Raw genomic sequence first — 20980 nt, forward strand, 5'->3', positions numbered from 1 at the left:
ACAACACAGAAAGCAACAGAATATGCATTTTTAAAACAATATGAAATGGACGCTGCTGGCAGAGGCCTATTCATCCAGCTGGGAAAGCTCGTCAGGAAAATAATGTCTTCATTCCCCGCCAGACAAAGTTCTTAGAAGTGTTCTTACCAGTTTCCCATACAACATTATCTCTCCCAACTGGATGCAGTAAACATCCCCATTCATGGAGAATGAAATTCAAAGATTTGGTTAGTAGGTTGCTTTTGTTTCAGTGAGGCACAAGTTACTCAGGCCTTGTTTGTACAGTGGTGCCTCAGGTTACATACGCTTCAGGTTACATATGCTTCAAGTTACACACTCCGCTAACCCAGAAATAGTGCTTCAGGTTAAGAACTTTGCTTCGGGATGAGAACAGAAATTGTGCTCCGGCAGTGCGGCAGCAGCAGGAGGCCCCATTAGCTAAAATGGTGCTTCAGGTTAAGAACAGTTTCAGGTTAAGTACGGACCTCCGGAACGAATTAAGTACTTAACCTGAGGTACCACTATATGCATATATCACAGTTGGAAGGGACCACAAGTGTCGTTTAGTCCAACGCCATGCAATGCAATAATCTTTCACCCAATGTGGGGCTCAAATCCATGACTCTGAGATTAAGAGTTTCCTGCTCTACTGACTGAGTTACTTCTAACCTTTCCCAAGCAGATGCCCTCTGGTTGTTTTGGACTACAATTCCCATCCTGCTGGCGGGGGTGATGGGAATTGCAGTCCAAAACATCTGAAGGTGGCTAAATCCACAGTAAAGTTTTGCTTCATGTGAAACTCTGGTCAGGCCTGAGTGTTCCATTTCCCAGCACTCTCCAATCACAAGGGTCTGCTCACACTGGAAAACTAGTTCAGCAGAAACAGCCAATCGCAGCCCTCAAGCCTGAGATTTAAGGCTCCAGTTAATGGAGGGGGGTGCCAAGCTTGGGACAACAAAGATTGGAGACCACCCTCCACAGCCTGTGGCACTAGTCAAAGTCCTGCTTAAGGATCCCCCATCTCCCTTAGCCTGGACATATCAAAACTTATCCTGCTCCTTCTGTTTACATCCTTCTGCTCCCGGACATGATCCAAACTCCCCCCTTACCCCCAGCTTAGAGGCTTACTCAGCCAGCCAGCTCCATGACGGGCTTGTTCTTTTTTAATTAAAAGCTAATTAACTCTTCTCGCTCTCCCTCTCTGTGTGTGTGTTTTCCCCAGGGGGAAGGAGAGATTGAATGACACTTGACTTGATTGCCCATCCAGAGTGAGGGGCTGGAGGGAGGGGCTGCTGTATAGGGAACACTCTGCCCATCCCATCCTCCCTTTGGCTGTCCCCATCTCAGCCCACTGCAGCAGGGGGGTGGGCCCAAGGATGAAAAGAAACATCCCTTGATGTTTCCTGGGAGAAAGAGACAAAGAGGCAACTGTGTCTGTTCCGGTCTCTTGCTCCCATCCACCTGTTTTGCCCTCCTCCCGATAGCCCAAGGGATGCCAACTCGTCACCGGAAACTGGTAAGGGTGTCATCGGTGCAGACAGATGTTTGCCTGTCTGCTTTGCTGCTCTGGTTATGGGTGGGATTTCATCTGCCGGAGGAGCTATGAGGTGAGGATTTCTAGATGGGAGAAAGCCCTGCCTCTTTCTAAAGCAGACGTGCTTCCATGGGGTGGGAAACGAAATGACTTGGTCTGGGGAAAGTCCATCACATCTGGAGTTTCTTGAAATGAAGGGTAGGCAGGGTTCAAGTTCCGTTGCCAACCTGGCAACCTCCAAATATTTTTGAACTATAACTTCCATCAGCTGAAGGGCACCAAGTTGTCAAAGGATGTTTTAGAGAACTATGATGTATAGGTCAGGTTGTGTCTACAAGTAGGCAGTTTCCAGCTTTCTGGGGGCTAAGAAGCCAGCTTTGGTTGCCCCTAGCCAAAGAGCTCTGTTAGCTGCAAGATCTTGATGAGTCCATGTTTTGGGTATTTGGAATTGCATATGGAAATGTGGTGATAACTTCAGTGGCTAACCTGATTGCCACACTGTGCAGGGTATCAGGAGTTTCATCACTAGATCCCCTGGCTTTTTAGAAAAATTAAAAACAGCTACCTGGGGGGTGGGGTGCAAGTTGATCTGAGCCACTGAGGTAGGGGGACTAATGCATTTCCCCAGACTGTTTCCCCAGTTTAACTCTTCCATGTGTGCCCCCCCCCAAAAAAAAGCTTAGATCAGCTGTGGAGGTAGAGAGAGCTCATCTGTATTTTACCTGTATTTTCACCTTTGCTGGCTAATTGAAGTTTGGGTGATTTGTATTATTACTAGAAGTAGAATTAGAATTTATATACTGCCCTATACCCGCAAGTCTCAGGGTGGTTCGCAGGATAAAATCAAAGTATAAAACCACCAAGTACATAATCAAAATAAAAGCAACAACAACCCAATAACCCTCCCCCAGTGCTATGTACATGATTTATTCTCTCTGTGTGTGTTGTCAGGGCTTTTTTCCAGCTGGAACCTACCAGAACTAGTACTGGCACCTCTTTGGTGCATTTGGGGCGAGCTTTAAAAAAACTTTCCCCTCTTTAAAAAGCTCACATATGATTTGGCTGTAGGAGACAATTGCTTTAAGTGTATGAATATGGCACACAGGACAACCAATTTTACGCATGTTTCTTATTCATCCTTCTCAGTATGGGCTCCTGAAAGCTGTAGTCCATAACACCTGACGGGCACCAGGTTGGCGAAGGCTAGTTTAATGTTTTGCAGTACCAACATTTTATCATCCCAAAAGAGAACTTAGCAGTTGTGCTCATCTCTTATTTAATTTGTAAATTTTAATAAAAGTATTGATATCTTCTAAGAACACTTAGCTTAATGTATTTTGAGATACAGGAACTCAGAGGAACACTCTGAACATCAAGTCAGATCCAGTTTGCACACACCTGTAGATCCCTTGATTTGACATCACCACCTGATGGCTGGTAGCTGAATGTGTGAATGGGCTCTGATGAAAAATGTATGTCTTCTTGAAATGACGTCTGAGAGTGAAGTTCACACTCAGATAAGTATCTTTCAGTTGCAGCCTCCTGCAACTATGTTAGCCAGGATCAACCCCATAAATTAAACAATGGGTTAACAGTTGATTAGCAGACTTGGATTTGGCTGCTTTTTGGCTGCAGAAGATCACTGTTTTCTGAACTCGTACAATATATAAATATCCACATTTCTTTATGTAAAAAGGTTCTGCTTAAAGCTCAGGGATAGAACTTTGAGTGGACTCTGTTGTTGTTGTTTTAAAAATCCAACTTCCTTTTAGATGTGAGTATTTTCCCCTTGTGAATATTTTTAAGTAAAAAGAGCAATATTCATTTTGACATTTCACATGAAGATAGAAGGCAGCAGAGTCTGGAGAAGATGCTTTCAGAAGCAAGGGAATAAGGGTTGTATCCAACCACTGCAGCACTAAGTCAAAGTCTCTTGGCAGCATCCTTCTTCCACTAGTAAAACGTTTTTGCTGCAGCAGAACATTGTTGTACAAGGAAATGCATAAGCAGGTCGCTGGTAACTTTGTTGCACAATAGATTTCACAATCTGTCGTGCAACAGATTTCCCCTTGTGCAACTGTTGCAATGAATTTGTCTGCTGTACAACATTAAAACTCACCCATGTGCCAACACAAAAGCCCTAACACCAGCAAGCAGAGAACATTAGATGCAGTCCTATGACATACACACACCAAAGAAAAAAAGCCCACAGAAGAAGAAAATAGCTGGGCACATTTGCATCCTAGTTTCTATCTTATAATGCATAAAAAAACACATCCATTCTATGCAGATAAACCAGTTTATGATTTATTGATATGGCTTCCTTTCAGCATGAAGGGATGGTGGGAGTCATAGGACAGCAACACATGGAGGGCAGTGAGGTGTACTAAGTTCAGACAACAAGGTTTACTAGGACTCTGAGGGCCAGCAACCAGGTGCAGAATAGTGACCTTGGGGTGAAGCCAGACCCAAAAGAGTACTTTGGGGCGGAGCCAATTACATGCTGCATCCCAAGAGCCATGCACTGAGATGATCTGCATCTGCAAACCTGAGGCTGTTATTCTAAAGCAGCAATGCTGCAGCAAGCAAAGGCTCTAGCAGCTCAGTCTGCTGCTTGTGGCTGGAAAGCCAAACAGGAAGTATGTGACTGTTGCCATGAAAACGAAGGGGCAGTCCATTCTCCTTATTGAGCACAGGATGTGAGCTCAGTGTGAGTCATATGACCTGTACAGGATGTACATGGGTGGAGTTTGGAGTTTCTCTCTGTTTGTTGAAGAGAGCAGACATCTTTTACTGTATGACTGCTAAAGACAGGAATAAAAGCATGTAGTTACATTTCTGTCTGTGTCTGATTCCCCTCCCTGGGGATATGCAGGGAGCAGGGAGGAGGAGAAGCAGTTGGTGTGTTTTTCTCACAGCCTGAGGAAAATCGCCGGAATGGACCTCGTATGTTTTTTCCTGCCGGGAGTCGCCGGAGGGAGGTCTAAGGAATTCAGCCGGTGCCTGAATAGATAGGCACATACCTCTGACCGGGCTAGAATTCCAACAGAGGCTACATCTGAGTTGCTACAGATCAGCTATTCTAACATATAAATCTAAAACAGGTTAGCAGAATTGAGCAAAGACCTGGTCGAAAGCAATTGAATAGCCCTTTACAAGCAAGGAATACAGACACTGCGAGAGAAGTAATTAGCACAAGCCCAATCATGGCAGAGATCTATTTCTTTTTTGCTTGCAATTTCAGAAACATAGAAAGTTACTTTACACCGAGTCAGACCATTGGCCCATCTAGCTCAGCTCCATCTACATTTACTGACAGTGGCTCTCCAGGGTTTCGGAGAGGGTGTCTCTCCCAACCCTACCTGGAGGTGCCAGGATTGAACCTGGGACCTTCTGCATTCAATGCATGTCCTCTGTCACTGTGCTTTGGCTCGTCCATATTTTACTTACTATTGTTAAATTATTGAAAATCAGAACCTGTAGCAAACTACAAACCACCCAGGGACCTACTATTAGATCTCAGTGTATTTGTAGCAGGCAGGCAGTTTCTTTACAGACAGCTTCTGAGAGCCATAACCTTTGCATCCCTTAGCAGTCTCCAGTGGAGATGTCAGAGAGCTTCAGGGCATCTAACCTACTTTCCCCCCACCCCCTCATCTTTCCCTGGGAACTGTAGTTTGGGGAGGCTTATCGATCACTGGCAGAAAATTCTCACCAAGCTACAAAGAGTCCCTGTCAGGGATAAAGAGGGTATAAATAAATAAATAATGGTGATTACTATTACCGTTAAGGGTTTTTAAAACCAATACAAGTTTGTTGTGTAGAGTGGACTCCTAAGTCAAACAGAGTGCTATCGTTCTCACAGGTTGGTAGAAGAACATGATCGAGATGCAATCATTCCCTCAAATGCTATAGCTGCATCCTTGGGCCTGTCATAAATTGTCACTGGCATCTTCTGTGGAACTTCCTATTAACCTCAAAGTATCCAGCATATATACACACAAGACACACACTGCATGAAATTTCTTTTTCCTTCAGGTACCCCAAGATGATTGGGGAGGATATCCAGCTTCAGGGAAGGATGGAGAGATACCCTGTCGACGGATGCGGAGTGGCAGCTATATCAAGGCCATGGGAGATGATGACAGTGGGGACTCGGATACCAGCACCAAGGTGTCTCCCAAGGGGGTGACCCGGCGTGAGGGGTACCGCCGTTCCTCCAGTGTAGATCAGGCCAGAACCAAGTAAGAAACTGAGAACAGAGCATTTCTCATATAACCACTCAGGGAGGTGGGGAGATGCTCAGCAAAGGGAACAAAAAAAATATGGAATTTTTAGTGGGTGGCAACTGATAAGTAAGGTGAGATGCCTTGACCATGAGCAGAAGCCCATGCATAGAAGGGATGCTTAGGCAAGAGGCATGTAGGACCAGACTGGAGTTTCAGGACCTTGGAGAACACCAAGCACAGCAGTTGCACAAATGAGAAACTGGCCTTCTATCTCCTTTGAACCAAACCACACCCTTCTAGGCTTGACTCCTTTCCTAAAGGGTGGAGTATCTTCAGTGGGTAGTTCTGGAAACTTAGCTTTTCATCACCTTAGAATCAGCTCCCACCTTATTCAAGTCAGTGGGAAGCATCCAGCCCCTGCTGTAAAGGGGCCCAGTTTCTTGGAAGAACCTGGCTCAGAGTGGACTCAGTCACAAGGGGCTCTTGGCTAGGCTTAGTGCCAAGCTCAGCACCTCTTTCTGATCCAGCTGGCTCTTCCTTCTTTGATACAGTCCTCACACCTGCTCAGGATCCATGACAAAGGATAGGGGCTGTCATATAAAGCTTCTACCCATCTATTTTTGTGTTTCTTTAAAACTATGCTCCACACCAGCTGAGAAACATTTTTCCAGCCCAAGGACCACATTATCTTGTAGGAAAGTTTCCAAGGATCACATACCAGGGATGGGTGAGCAGAACAAAAATGTACAGTTTACCTTTGTGCACTTGTCTGGCTTCCAGACATCCCTCTCTGACCTCCATCAGGCAAGCAACAGACATTCCAACCTGGCAAAAAAAAAAAAATGAGATGTGAAGCAGAACTGGTGAGGGTGTGGCCTATAGAGAGGGGGTGTGGCCTGTGGAGAATCCCAAGGGCCCAATAGAGGGACTTGGAGGGCTGCCTTTGGCTTTGGGGCCTGAGGTTCCCCACCCCTATCTGATAGGATAAGGGCAGGGAGCTTGCGAAGTCAAACCCAGCCAGCCCTGAGTCATTTTCCATCTGCTCTGATCATGTCATGTTTTGGGTTTTGTTCAGAAACCTTTCTTCCCCATGTCTCTCATTAGGTTTGCAAGTAGGCACTATTCTGACTCATATATCTGTAACTGTCCCAGCTGCTGCACGTCACCCCGAATCCGGCCACGGGGACAAGGGTATGGACGTTCCTTTACCACCGGGCAGGTGAGGTGATTTGTTCTTTAGCTCTTGCCTTACAGGAAAGGGACTGGGTAGAGATGGGTGGGGAATCTATGGCCTTCCTGCTACAGTACTCTGGCTCCCATCAACTCCAGCTGGCCCTGGCTAGTGTTCAGGGATGGTGGGAACTGGATGTGAAAATCTGGAAGGCACCAGACTGAGCAAGGCTGCACTTCACCATACTGGATTTTTTCAAACATCTGGATTTGAAAGCCACCTTAAGGGTGCTGTGTCCAAATGTGGGTGACTCATGCAATGAATTGCTCTGTCCAATAACAACTCTAAAGCAGCGTTCTCCAACCTGATGCTCTCCAGATGTTGTTGACGCTCCAGACAATGCTCAAATCCAAATCTAATCAGCCCCAGTCAGCATGTCCAATGATGAGGCATGGTGTGAGCTGGAGTACAGCATCCCTTGGAGAGCCACAGGACAGGTTACAAGAATTGGAGAGTGGAGGGGGAAACTGACATCTGTGTAAATTAGGCCATGTATCTTCAAATGTGGGGCACCTTCCTTAGTGGGGTTTAAGTGGACTGTCAATATTTCAATGCCACCATAATCAGTCAGTTTGAAATATCAAGTGTCCACCTGAATCCCCAAGTGAGGAATTTTTTTCCCCCTTCCAGAAGTGTGGGTACAGAGGAGGATGGGATTTTGTGGGGAAATTGGACAGATTTGCACATCCCTAATTCTGGCACCATAGGTCTTAGCTCCATTCACGGCCTTCCATGCCCCTCCATCTTCTTCCCCTTTCCTCAGATTAACGATGAGTTGAACCACCAGTTTGAGGCCGTGTGTGAGTCTGTCTTCGGAGAGGTGGAGTCGCAGGCTGTCGAGGCCTTAGACCTGCCTGGTTGCTTCCGCATGCGCAGCCATAGCTACCTGAGAGCCATCCAAGCTGGCTGCTCCCAGGACGATGACTGCCTCTCTCTCTTTACCATGGCAACCACCACCCACCAGCCTGGCCAGCCCCTCACCAGCAGCATTCTCAAGCCAAGCACCTGTAAGTACCAACACAGGACTTCGGAAGCTGATTTGAACCAGGTCAGACTCCTGGCCCACCCAGCTCAGTGCAGTCTGCCCTGGCTGTTAGCAGCTCTCAAGGGTTTCAGAGGCAGATTCTTTCCCAGCTCTACCTGGAGATGCTGGGATTTAACCTGGGACCTTCTGCATACAAAGCAGGTGCTCATCTCCTGACCTGCATCCCCTCGCCAACAGGAAGTTGGTTCATCATCTTCACAATGGTTATTCAATGTGGTGCCCTCCCCTCCAGATGTGGCTAAATTCCAACTCCTGTGTGAGCTGAGGTTGAAGCAAGTTGGAAAGGGCACTTCAGTGGCTCCCCCTGTTCTACACTGACAGGCAGACAAGACTTTCAGACAAGACTTTTTCCAGCCCAACCTGGAGATGGCTAAGGTTGAATCTGCGCTCCTGCCCCAAAATTGTTCTGGTCCGATGTGACCCACTCTCAGAGATGCTAGGCAATGTTTGTATATTTTATCTGCTTAAAAATGCCTGTCCCAATTTCCTTGCTAAATTAATTCAAAATGGCTCAGAAATTGGTATAGGAAAGGAAGGTGGGGAAACCCCATAGCTAGCAAATACCTCTGCGAGTCTTCTCACTCCTAGGCCAATGACAACGAAATGTGTGTGTGAAACATTTCCAAAACAAGGCAAACAGTGGGGGGATGGGGGAGCTTTAAGGACATGGAGGCTGCCTTATATTGAGTCAGACCATTGGTCCATCTAGTTCAGTACTGTCTGTGCTGATTGGCCGGAGCTCTCTGGTTTTTTGGAGATTATTCTTTCCCAGCCCTCCCTGGAGATGCCAAGGATTGAACCTGGGACCTTCTGCACTCAAATCAGTTTGGCACTGAGCTACAGCCCTTCCTCGTCCCCATTGCCTCACCACATATAACATCATGAGCCCTGTCCAATAGGTGCCTGTATGAAGAGAGAGCTCCCTTCTTATTGACACATTTTGCTTTCCTTCCCTATCTCTGTCTCTCCACCCTGCACCCCACCCCTCTGTGTAGCCTTTAGTTACAGGAAAGCTCCCCCTCCCCTCCCTTCAGGAATGAAAGCCAAGCCCCTCATTTCGGTGACGACGCAAAGCAGCTCTGAGTCCGCCCATGACAGCTTCCTGCCCAGGGAAGTCAAAAGGAGTCCATCGTGGTCCAAAGAGGCCGCCAAGCGCTGCAACTCCACAGAGAGCCTAGAAAGCACCAAGATCACTGCCATGTCCCTGGACTTGCCTTCAATCCAACCCAGGACTGCCCCCAACCCCCCCACCCTCATCATCAGGACAATCCCGGGGAGGGAGGAGCTGAGAAGTTTGGCTCGTCAGAGGAAATGGCGCCCATCTATCGGAGTTCAGGTAGGTTCAGGGTGGGCCCAGGATTGCAGAGAGGTTCAGGCTTGGGGGGGGGGCACAATTTAGTGAGTGAAAACAAACCCAGAAGGAAACCTCTCCCTGACTACTAAAGATATGCTCAAAAACCCAAAAGTCAAAGTTTCAAATTAAGTGTCTTTTATAACCAACCTATGAGGTATATTTATCACTGTTTTCTTTTTTTAAGTATTCCACCATCAAAAGGTCCACCATCAGCCTTTAATAGAAACAGTTCTCTCATAAAAGATTATATCACATAATACACAAAAGTAAAATTTTTACATGAACATAGATTATATCCTAAAGCTCAAATATATTTCTGGAGCTGCATACTGTATGAACCAGCTACTCTGTTGATGTTAATACTGTCCATACCCCTTGCCCAGTTCAAAAGATGGTATCACTCTAATCCACCGAAGAAGTTTGCTAAAGTGGAAACACCTGTGGCACTATCAGGAGGTACTGAACACACCTAAATTACAGTGATATATATACCTTGTGATTTAAAAGACAGCTCATTTATACCTTGACTTTTTTTTTTTAGTACAATTAAGTGGCTGTTCATTCTATGAAGAGTAGATTGTATGCAAGGCTGGTCCGAAACATTGTTTATTGGTTTCTTATATTTTACCTTTTTCTGCTAGTGGACTCTATGGTGAAGGTAGGGATGGAGGAAGAATTTGGTTCTGTTCAGATTTTAATACAAACCTACTTAATTTTAACTTTCCAAAACAATACACGAACCAAAACATGGCTATCCTTCAAAATACACACTTTTTCAGATTTTGTGGTGCAGGTTTTCCAACCAAATAATGCGTACAAATAATAAAATCCATAGTGGGTTCCTGTTGTCTGGGTAGCCTAGGACCGCGATACACATTGCCCAGGCTTGCACCCCAGAGAGGAGGCATACTCCATTGTCTCTCAAGACAGAAGGGTGGCAACCACAAGAGAAAATAACATATGAAATGCATTATACATGGAGAAATTGCTTGCAAAATGTGTCTGTCATGCAGGAAGTGCATACAAAGCTGTGTACATGGTGAAAAATCTGCCCTAAAATGTGGATGAATTTTGATGAAGACTCTGAAGAACAAATTGCAAATTGGTGCAGTAATGTGGATAACTGAACTTAGGACTGGAAAAATGAGAATCTGAGATTAATCAAAACTGGCAGATCCATCCATCTCTAAGAGAAGGACAAGATACATACCCACATACATTCCACATACAGAAGCCAGCTGGACTGATAGCAGACCTTATTTCATTCAACGTTGGTGACAGAACCGCATTCTCAGCTCCTTTGCCCAGCCATTGGGTGGTTAGTTTTATTGTTCTGTGTTGCTTTATGTTGTGTGTGTTCTTTGGTTTCATGGCAGTTTGGCTTTTATCATATGCTATGATGGTTGATCCTGTTGCATACTACCCTGGGATCTGTTTGGATGCAGCCTGGATTAGACATTTTAAAAATACATAACCAATAAAAAAATACCTTGCTAGCAAAGCAAGAGAATGTAAGATCACAGGACAACGTTCCTCAGTTGCTTTGCTTCGATTTGCTTTGCTGCTCCATTCACTTTTAAAATTTATTGGTTGTGTTGATCATTCAAGCCACGTTTGTTTTGTTTTCCATTTGTGCACGGGGTCTTCGGTTTTCGTTCTTCCCATCTGTTATTTCCCTTTGCAGTGAATCAGTTGTGAATTTGTAGGCACTTTGGGTGCTGTCCAATGTACTCGTTCCATTAAGTATTTACAGTTGCACAATGGAATTTCCCCCCCTGTCCTCCCCCTTTAAGTGCCCCAAGCCCTCCTTAAATCTGTGCTGGAGGGTTGGGGGAACCAACTCACAAACAGATTAAGGGGCGGCATGTGGAGAGAGGAGAGTTCTGTTAGGCACACATAAATCATTGCGCTAATGGAGCAAGTTACTTAGTGCTACATTGGACAGCCCTATTGTTTGCCTCAAAGGGTTCAGACCTCTGCTGTGTGTATTTTTGAGCGCAGGTCAGGCTCATTATGCATCTGGGCTGGAGTTGGGAAGGGATTAGGAATGAGACTGCTATCCCTGTGGCGGTTGGTAGGGGAGATACAGAGGTGAGCAAAGGTATAGGACATCAAAGCCCTTGCCCCTTCTGTTTCACCGGTTGCATTTCAAAGTCTGTGAGTTCTAGTCAGTCAGCCCCCTGCTTGGTGCTGGTGTTGCTAAATGCCAGGTCTAACCAGAATAAAACCTTGATCATCCATGAATTGTTCACCTTATTTTTGAGATTGTAAGTTGTTTTCAACTGTAGTAGTAGTAGTAGTAGTAGTAGTAATGCTTTATATGCTGGAGGTACTTGGGAGGAAAAATTGGGTGAAGTCTCAGAACTTTGAGTATAAGCAGGGAGGGGAAATCTTTTTTACCCCAAGGTCAATCTTTAGAGGGCCACATGGCAGTGCTGGGTGGAGCCAGAAGCAAAAGTGAGTGGAGAAATGCATGTAAATATTACCTTTGTACAGCAGGTTAGTTTCTACACACACTTCACATCCTTCTTTATCCTCCATCCAGGCAAGCAAGAAGCATCACCAGGGTTCTAGCCAGACAAGACTCAAGGAGGATGCCAAGCAGGGCCAGTCCCAGAGTCCCAGAGGCAAGACAGAGAAGCCTGGAAGGCTGCCTGGACCAGAGATTCCTTGTCCCTTTGATAAGCTAAAGAAGTCAAGGGAACCTCAGGTAGCCGGAAAGGAGGTAGAATCTGGAACAGCCTGTCCTTCTGTCTTAGACTAGATTAGGAAGCTTACTCTGAGCTTACTTAGAGAAACTCTGAGGCTGCATGGCTGCTTTTTCCCAAGGCTCAGAGATGTCGCTGGGCTTGTCCACTAGTCTCTAGAGCTTTGAAGACACTATTGGATTTATTCCAGCAAATGGCATCCAGGGCTTTGCCTAAAAATAGATTTAACTAAAAACTGCTCTTTTCTTCATGCCCCCTGAAAATCTCCACCTGACCTATTCCAGCTATGAAGGGGGCAAACAAAGCAAACGAGGGATACATAGGAGCAAATGAATATATGGTTATCAGAACTCATCCATTCCTCTGGCATTCGTCTCTTGACTGGTTCCAATTCGGAATGAAATTAATAAAGCCCTTTTGTTTCCATTTCCACAAAATGCCCATGCGCCCTGATCTGTTACAAACTGAGGGTCTAATGATACTCCTCCGTAGGGGAAGCCAAAGCTCAAAGGAGCAATGTAGACAGTTCTGGCATTTATATTCACTGGTTCAATCCTCCTGAGCATAGAGAGAGTTGGGTAGACTGTCATTTTCAAAAGGTGGCATTGTTTATCTTACGAACAAGGGAGTGTGAAATAAGGACTTTCATCTTAGCTTACACTGGTTACAGAAAAGGCCCGTAGGGTGAAATTCAAGCCATTTCTGACCAGATGTGGAAAATCCCAGTGGTTTGTGATGTTTCATGGTTTCAGTAAGCAAAGATTCCAATTTTTGGCGATGACTTCAAACTTCTAATGAAAAAGAGCTCCAAGGCAGGCACCTGGTTCATGTTCTCCCCTTTTGCTAGTTTTAATTTTTATTAGTCTCCTAAATTTGCATTTCCTTTGCTTGCCATTTGTTCCTACTTCGTTAGCAGGCCTGTCCCTTGTCAGTAAGAATCAGCACAGGTGTTGTGGAGGGAGGTTAAATTAAGTTCAGACAAGTGTATCCGAGAGGTTCAGCCGAGGGGGCAAGCTGGCGGAAAGGAAGTGTCTGATCCGACTTCATGGTGCGCAGTTGCTTGTTTGACAAGGTCAAAATGTTGGGAGTGGGGGCTTTGGCTCTTAACGAAGCACGAGAAGCTGATGCAAAATGATTCAATTAAGCCACAGCTACCATTTTCCAAAGGTACTCTTACAAGGCATCACGTCCCGTAGAGGAAACCAATACTTCAGAAATGCAAACTTTAGAAATTAAAAGGCCACATTTATAATTTCTGCTCCAGTAGGGGTTCATTCGACTGCATGGAAGGCAAATAGAGGCCATCAAGAATTTCCCCCATTATCTTTACCAGCCAGTTGGATCTTTACCAGCAGATCCATTAGGGCAAATGGCGCACTATCCCGCTGACCTCAGGCTGCCCTCAGCCAGTCAAGGGGTTATGGGGGGCCTGGTTGTCAGCTTCCTCCTCCTCCGTCTTGGTGTTGCCCTTGTGGAACTCAGTAGAGGACGAAACTAGACTGAGTTGACCCTGTTTATCAATGGTTCTGCCTCCACTTTCCATTGGCTTCCCTGCCTTCCACAAGGCACCACTGTTAACAGCTCTGCTCCTGTGACTTTAACTACTTGGCATGCAGAAATCTAGCAGATAAAGCTTTTTCCTTTCGTAAAGCCAGGATTGCCAGCTTTTCTAGTCATGTGCCTTAGATTCAATTGCTCTACTCTGAGTAGGGTTAATATTGGGTACAGCCCAGTACTTTACCCACTGTTGCTGTGGAGTTTTCCACTTGAGCCAAAGGAGCAAAATAATTCCAAGCAGCTGCTCCCTCCTGGAGTGTGGGGGTGACCTTTCTCCTCTCTTCCACCCAGCTTGCAGGAGCGTCTTGGCGATCATCAGGCCTGTGCCTTTGAATGAGGTTCAGGATCCCCAAGGGAAGGAGGGATGAAAGGGGAGGTCAGGGCTCCTGAGTACTTGATCTCTGCTCTCCACTCACATGGTTTATCTGGATTTCCGTTTGCATCTGGTGATGGGAATTCAAAATGCCCCCCGCCTGTTTTGCAAGTGCTCTTTCCTCACAGCTCCCTCTCCCTCCCACACAGCTATGAATCGTTCTCTGATGCTTTCCTTCTGTACTTCAATACACTTAACTATTCATCTTTCCCTTTCTCCCTCTCCTTACTTTGTTCTCAATACATTTTGATCATTTTGAATCTTTCTCGCACTTGTCTCCATCTCCTTCATTATTTTTCTTTCCTCTACTTATCAATCCCCCCTTCCCTGTTATCTCTTGCTTTCTGCCACTTATCAATTCACCATAAGTGATACCACTTCTGGATTTCCCTTTTCCTCTCTGTTTATCTTTCCTCCTCTTTGCTTCTCCCTCATCTTCATTTCTTTCTCTTTTCCAAAGGTGGAAACCATATCCGATTCAGACACAGAAAGCAGGAGCCGCAGAGAGTTCCACTCCATCGGGGTGCAAGTAGAAGAAGATAAAAGGTACAGCTGGCAAAACATCCCTCTTGGTCCTTTGCATTCCCACCAAGAGGAGCAGCTTTTGCAATCTGCGCACAGCTGTCCCCATGCGCCCTTGCCCCCAAATCAATATTCACGGCACAAGCCTGGACCAGAGAATCAAGCAAGAGAACCTCGTGGAGCTACGGATGCTGGCTGCTCAGGGCAGCTGGATTGCCCTCCCAGCTCATGAAACAAAGGGGTATCAAGACACAGAGGTGCCAGGCAGAAGCAAATGCCCACACAAGGCTGGCGGTGATGGAATAGGTGACCCGGGACATCCCCTGTCACCAAGCCATCCGCTTTTGTAAAACACTCAAATGCTACATGTTCCCAGCTAGAACCGAAGGGGAATATTAAGCAGGATGAAAGGCTTTATACTCAGGGCTCAACGTATGCTGCTGTTCTGGAGGGTAGAAAAAGCCACAGAGCATAGAAATAGGTGCTGGCTTTAAGCTTACTAAGGCTGTGTACGAACTATACCTTTAAAGCACCATGATACCACTTGGAACAGTGATGGCTTCTCTGGGAAGTATAGTTTCTGAGAGTTGCTATGAGATGACTGGTCCCCTCACAGAGCTACAATTCTCAAAGTCCCCTGAGAAGAGGGATGGACTATGAAACCACTCTGAGGACTATAGTGCTAGGAGTGCAACAAGGGCCTCGTCTCAGCACTTTTAACAACCTACAGCTCCCATAATTCTTTGGGGGAAGCCATGGCGGTTTAAAGGGGAATCATAGTGCTTAAACTGGATGGTGTAAATGAGGCCAAAGTCTACATATGCACTATACCTTTAAAGCACATTCATAGAGCATTTTCCCCCTCAAAGGATTCAGGGTACAGTGGTACCTTGGTTTACAACCATAATCCGTTCCGGAGGTCCGGTTGTAAAACAAAACAGGTTGTCAACCAAGGCATGCTTTCACCAATGGGGTCTCCCCCCCACAATGGATTGTAATCCAAAAGAGGGAACACACACTTCCTGGTTTGACATGGTTGTAATCCAAAACGGTTGTAATCTAAAGCAGTTGCAAACCAAGGTACCACTGTACAGTGGTACCTCGGGTTAAGTACTTAATTCGTTCCGGAGTTCTGTTCTTAACCTGAAACTGTTCTTAACCTGAAGCACCAGTTTAGCTAATGAGGCCTTCCGCTGCCACTGCGCTGCCAGAGCACGATTTCTGTTCTCATCCTGAAGCAAAGTTCTTAACCCGAGGTACTATTTCTGGGTTAGCAGAGTCTGTAACCTGAAGCGTTTGTAACCTGAAGTGTATGTAACCCGAGGTACCACTGTACCACAGTTTCTTAAGAGTTTCTGGGAATTGCAACCCTGTGAGGGGTAAGCAATGGTGCCCAGAATTCTTTGAGGGGGAAATGTGCCTCAAATGCCCCTTAAAGGTATACTGTGTCTGCATTCTAAGAATCTCAGCCTTCACTTGGAAGGAGGGGGATGCAATCTTATAGCTATTGTAGGAGAAGTTTGGCTAGAATATTGAAACCCAGTCAGGGTAGCAGAATGATATTTCCAGGGGACAGGAGGTGGAGCTTCAGCAACCTACATATTTACACACACACACACACACACACACACACACACACACAGAGGCTTGCAGCAGATGAGTAAAATGTGCAGAAAACGAAACAATTATGCAGATGTGCTTAAAATATTTGGGTCACAGAACTCAGCTTTCCCAGGCTCAGAATGTGGGCTGTTTGGATTTAAATTCTAAGCGCACGGTAGCTGTATGTAGATACAGGATCAGGCCAGCAGCTCATCTAGCCCAGGTGAGCTGTGGTCCTCCAGTTGTTTATGGGCTACAGCTCTTATCATGCCTAACCTCTGGCTCTGCTATGTGACAGTGAGGAGAGTTGGAGCCCAAAACATCTGGAAGGCCACAGATGTCCCCACCCCTAAAAAGGTAAAGGGGCCCCTGACCATTAGGTCCAGTCATGACCGACTCTGGGGTTGCGGCGCTCATCTCGCTTTATTGGCTGAGGGAGCCGGCGTACAGCTTCCAGGTCATGTGGCCTGCATGACTAAGCCTCTTTTGGTGAACCAGAGCAGCACACGGAAACACCGTTTACCTTCCCGTCGGAGCGGTACCTATTTATCTACTTGCACTTTGATGTGCTTTCGAACTGCTAGGTTGGCAGGAGCAGGGACTGAGCAACGGGAGCTCACCCCGTCATGGGGATTCGAACCGCCGACCTTCTGACTGGCTAGCCCTAGGCTCAGCGCCACCCCTGTCCCTTGTCCCCACCCCTGATTTAGCTCAATACTCTCGACAGCAGCAGGTGGAAACTCTTTGGGGGTTTTCTTGCTAAGATCTTTCTCAGACAATTTAGCTGAGCCCATGGAAGTGTCTGGTTGATCACAGAGAAGCACAGTTTCTCAACAGAAAAGCTTCCTGGGCTCAAAACCCCCGAAGAGGGCCATCCATGGACTTGGAAGCCTTTGTAACTAACTTCTTATAATAGAAACATAAGATGCTGACTCACATTGAGTCCATTTAGGTCAATATCGTCCACACTGACTAGCAGTGGTTCTCCAGAGCTTCAGGCAAAGAGTCTTTTCCAGCCCTACCTGGAGATCCTCAAGATTGAACCTGGGACCTTCTGCATGCAAAGCTCTACCTTGCTCTACCACTGAGCTATAGACCTACCCAATAATGGGGCTTGTGGGGTGAGGGGCTCACTACAAATTATTGGGGACGCCTCCATCATTGACTCCACCATTGACTCCATCATTGACTCCACCATTGTCTGCGCTAGCTGGGACTGATGGGATTTGGAGTTCAACAACATCAGGGGGGTACAGGTTCTCCATGCCTGATATAGACAACACTGAACTAGAAGCCATCAGGGGAAGAAGGACCATAGCTCAGTTATAGATCACATGCTTTGCATACAGAAGATCCTTGGTTCAGGGCTGGGAAATTCTCCTGCCTGAAACCCTGGAGAGCCACTGCCACTTTGCATTTGAAATATTGGACCAGATGGGCCAACAACCTGACTCCAGCTTAATTGTCTGGAAAAAGACTGTAGTAGTAATAGAGCAGGCTTCCTCAACCTCGTCCCTCCAGATGTTTTGCGACTACAATTCCCATCATCCCTGACCACTGGTTCTGCTAGCTAGGGATCATGGGGGTTGTAGGCCAAAAACATCTGGAGGGCCAAGGTTGAGGAAGCCTGTAATGGAGTATCAGCCAAGTTCAATCCCTGGTGACTCCAAGTAGGGCTCTGGGAATATCCCCCTGAGGGGAAGTAGCTCAGTGGTAGAGCATCTGCTTTGCATGAAGAAGGTCCTATGTTCCATCTTCAGTATCTCCAGGTAGGGCTGGGAGGCAACCTTGCCTGAAACCATGCAGAGCTCCTGCCAGTCAGTGTAGACAGTGCTGAACTAGATGGACCAATGGTCTAACTTAGTAAAGGGAAGCCTTTTGAGGTGTGTGCATGCACTCCTCAGACATGCACTCTAGACTCTCTGAGAAGTCCAGCATCTTTCCACCCCCATTTATTTCCCTTCAGTTCACTGCACGGACACTTGAATCAAAGAGCATGTGAGGTGATCACCATGTAGCTGTCCCATATCTTCATTCAGTCAGGGACTGGCTGGCACGTCCTCTGCTCTGTGTGCTCCCTCCCTCCCTCCCTCTAGTCCTTCAGCATCCATCCAGCGCTGGTTGTCATAGAAACAGGCCAGTGAACAGGAAGGCGGGAGCGATGGAATCACGCAGGCATGATGCTGCTCAGTGGCGGCTTGTCAGTTTCTGAGTTCTCTCTCTCATCCCCGGCGCTTCCTTTTTGTAAGGAGAGGAGCCAGGGTTCAAGCATCTCTCAAGCCCCCATCTCACACATGGGAAAGCCCTGCCTCTGAATCCTTTGGGTATTCCGTGGTGCAGAAGGAACATGCAAACTTACACATAGACAGTGAGGCTCTTCTGCTTCTCTTTGAAATGTATTCCAGGGCTGAGCCCTGGCACAAATTAAGCCCCGCTGATTAAGAACATAAAAATATAAAAAGAGCCTGCTGGATCAGAACAATGGTCCATCTTGTCCAACATCCTGTTCTCACAGTGGCCAACCAGATGCCTGTGGGAAACCTGCAAACAGGGCCCACAAGCAGGATCCTGCCCTTCCTTCAATCATGACCTAAGAATAAAAGCATGCAAATATATGAGTACCACCATAAAAGAACATTTAAGATTACAACAAATGAATTCCACACGCACAACACAGAGCAGCCAAAAAAGCAAATCGTTCTGTTAATGTCCACAGCCAGCCACTAAATGCCTGGTGAAATAAGTACATTTTCAAATGAAGCTGAAACAGTAGCAATGTCCAATCTCAGCAGTGCAGTAGTTCCATAAATGGGGAGCCACCATCAAGTAGGCCCCACCCCATGCCGCTTCCCTGAAGATCTTAAAGCACAGGGGAGGCACTCCTTTATGTACTTGGGTCCAAAGCCATATAGGGCCTTACACACCAGCACTCATCTTGGCCTGGTAGCTAATAGGCAGCCAGTGCAAAGTTAGAAAGATAAACATAATATGGTCCCTTCTCACTGCCCCGTATAACCACCTGGCAGCAGCTGCAGCCTCCAAACCATCTTCATAGATACTGAGCAATATGGACCAGCAGGTTGACTTAGTATAGTAAGAATAATAATAGTAATAATATATTATTTATACCCCGCCCATTTGGCTGGGCTTCCCCAGCCACTCTGAACGACTTCCAACAAATATTAAAATACAGTAATCCATCAAACATTAAAAGCTTCCTTAAACAGGGCTGCCTGTTTGTATAGCACAACTTCCAGGTTCATACCTGTAAGAACATAGGATACCACTTTATCCTGGAGTCATACAATTGGTCCATCTAGCTGAGTATTGTTGACACTGGCCAGCAGCTGTCCATTGATACTGAAAATCTCCAGGGTTTCAGGCAGGCTGCCTTTCCCAGTCCTACCTTGAGATGCCACTGGGGATTGAACCCAGGACCTAGTGCTTGCAAATCCAAGCTGGTTGGTTTTTGCAGCCCTTGCAAGGGACCTAACCCTCTCTCCTCCCTATCGCAGGCGTGCTCGGTTCAAGCGGTCCAACAGTGTGACGGCCGGCGTGCAGGCTGACCTGGAGCTGGAGGGTTTGGCGGGGCTGACGGTGGCAACGGAGGACAAGGCCCTTCAGTTCGGGCGCTCCTTCCAGCGGCATTCCTCGGAGCCGGAGTCCACGCGGCAATACTCGGTGTACAAGACGGTGCACACGCAAGGGCAGTGGGCCTACCGGGAAGACTACCAGATGCAGTACGACACCGTGGAAGTGCCGCGCCAGGATTCCTGGATGGACAGGGGGTCACGCAGCCTGCCCGATTCTGGCCGAGCATCTCCCTGCCACCGGGACGGCGAGTGGTTCATTAAGCTGTTGCAGGCGGAGGTGGAGAAGATGGAAGGCTGGTGCCAGCAGATGGAACTGGAGGCTGAAGATTATGATCTGCCGGAAGAGAGTGAGTCTCCGCCGGGTGCTGTGGGTTGGGGGATCCCATCTGGGGCTGCCAGCTTCCTTTTACAAGCTGGTACAGCCTGGCAGATATAGTTGGGTGGGGAGCCAAGCTATACAATTGTGGGTCCATGTGAAGAATCTGTTGCCGGACTGCAGCATTCTTTGGACTGTAAAATGTTCCTCCGTGTTCTTGAAAAAAAAAAAGCTACCGTGTCAGGGAGAAATGCTAGCTTGCTTTATTTGATGGGGGAGTGTTGTGGAAATGTCTATTGGAATTCGGGACGGGGGATGAATTTGGTCCAGTTGACATTTTAATGCAGACCTCCCTAATTTGTGCTTCCCTAAAAGAATAGACAAGGAACACGGGTGGCGCAGTGGGTTAAACCACAGAGCCTAGGACTTGACGATCAGAAGGTCGATGGTTCGAATCCCCACGATGGGGTGAGCTCCCATTGCTCAGTCCCAGCTCCTGCCAACCTAGCAGTTCAAAAGCATGCAGTGCAAGTAGATAAATAGGTACTACTCTGGCAGGAAGGTAAACGGCGTTTCCGTGTGCTGCTCTGGTTCGCCAGAAGCAGCTTTGTCATGCTGGCCACATGACCCAGAAGCTGTACGCCGGTTCCCTCGGCCAATAAAGCAAGATGAGCGCCACAACCCCAGAGTCGGTCACGACTAGACCTAATAGTCAGGGGTCCCTTTACCTTTACCTTTAAAACAATACACAGAATGAAACAACTATCTTTCAAAATTCACATTTCGCTAAATTTTGGGAGGCAGTGTATAAAAAAAAATCAAATCACATGTGGATAAGTATGCGTAAAAATGCATTCATAAAAATAATGAATATGGGGAAATGTGTATATTAAGCAAATTTGCATACAGAATTAGG

General features: G+C 46.7%; 1 protein-coding gene across 3 annotated transcripts in view; it reads left to right on the forward strand.

The window, feature by feature from the left end:
- Positions 1 to 20980, forward strand: part of DLGAP3 (DLG associated protein 3) — a 178514-nt gene that overhangs the window by 149597 nt on the left and 7937 nt on the right. For 2 of the 3 annotated variants that reach the window (XM_083751666.1, XM_083751667.1), the window contains 6 exons: positions 5573 to 5778; positions 6868 to 6982; positions 7758 to 8001; positions 9035 to 9375; positions 14492 to 14577; positions 19671 to 20095. In XM_083751666.1, the coding sequence (XP_083607792.1) occupies positions 5573 to 5778; positions 6868 to 6982; positions 7758 to 8001; positions 9035 to 9375; positions 14492 to 14577; positions 19671 to 20095 (1417 nt within the window). The remainder of the gene's footprint in view (positions 1 to 5572; positions 5779 to 6867; positions 6983 to 7757; positions 8002 to 9034; positions 9376 to 14491; positions 14578 to 19670; positions 20096 to 20980) is intronic. The other variant, XM_083751668.1, reaches the window with a different exon arrangement.

The sequence above is a fragment of the Podarcis gaigeae genome (genome assembly GCF_964106915.1).
Source record: "Podarcis gaigeae genome assembly, chromosome: 8".
Taxonomy (NCBI): Eukaryota; Metazoa; Chordata; class Lepidosauria; order Squamata; family Lacertidae; genus Podarcis; species Podarcis gaigeae.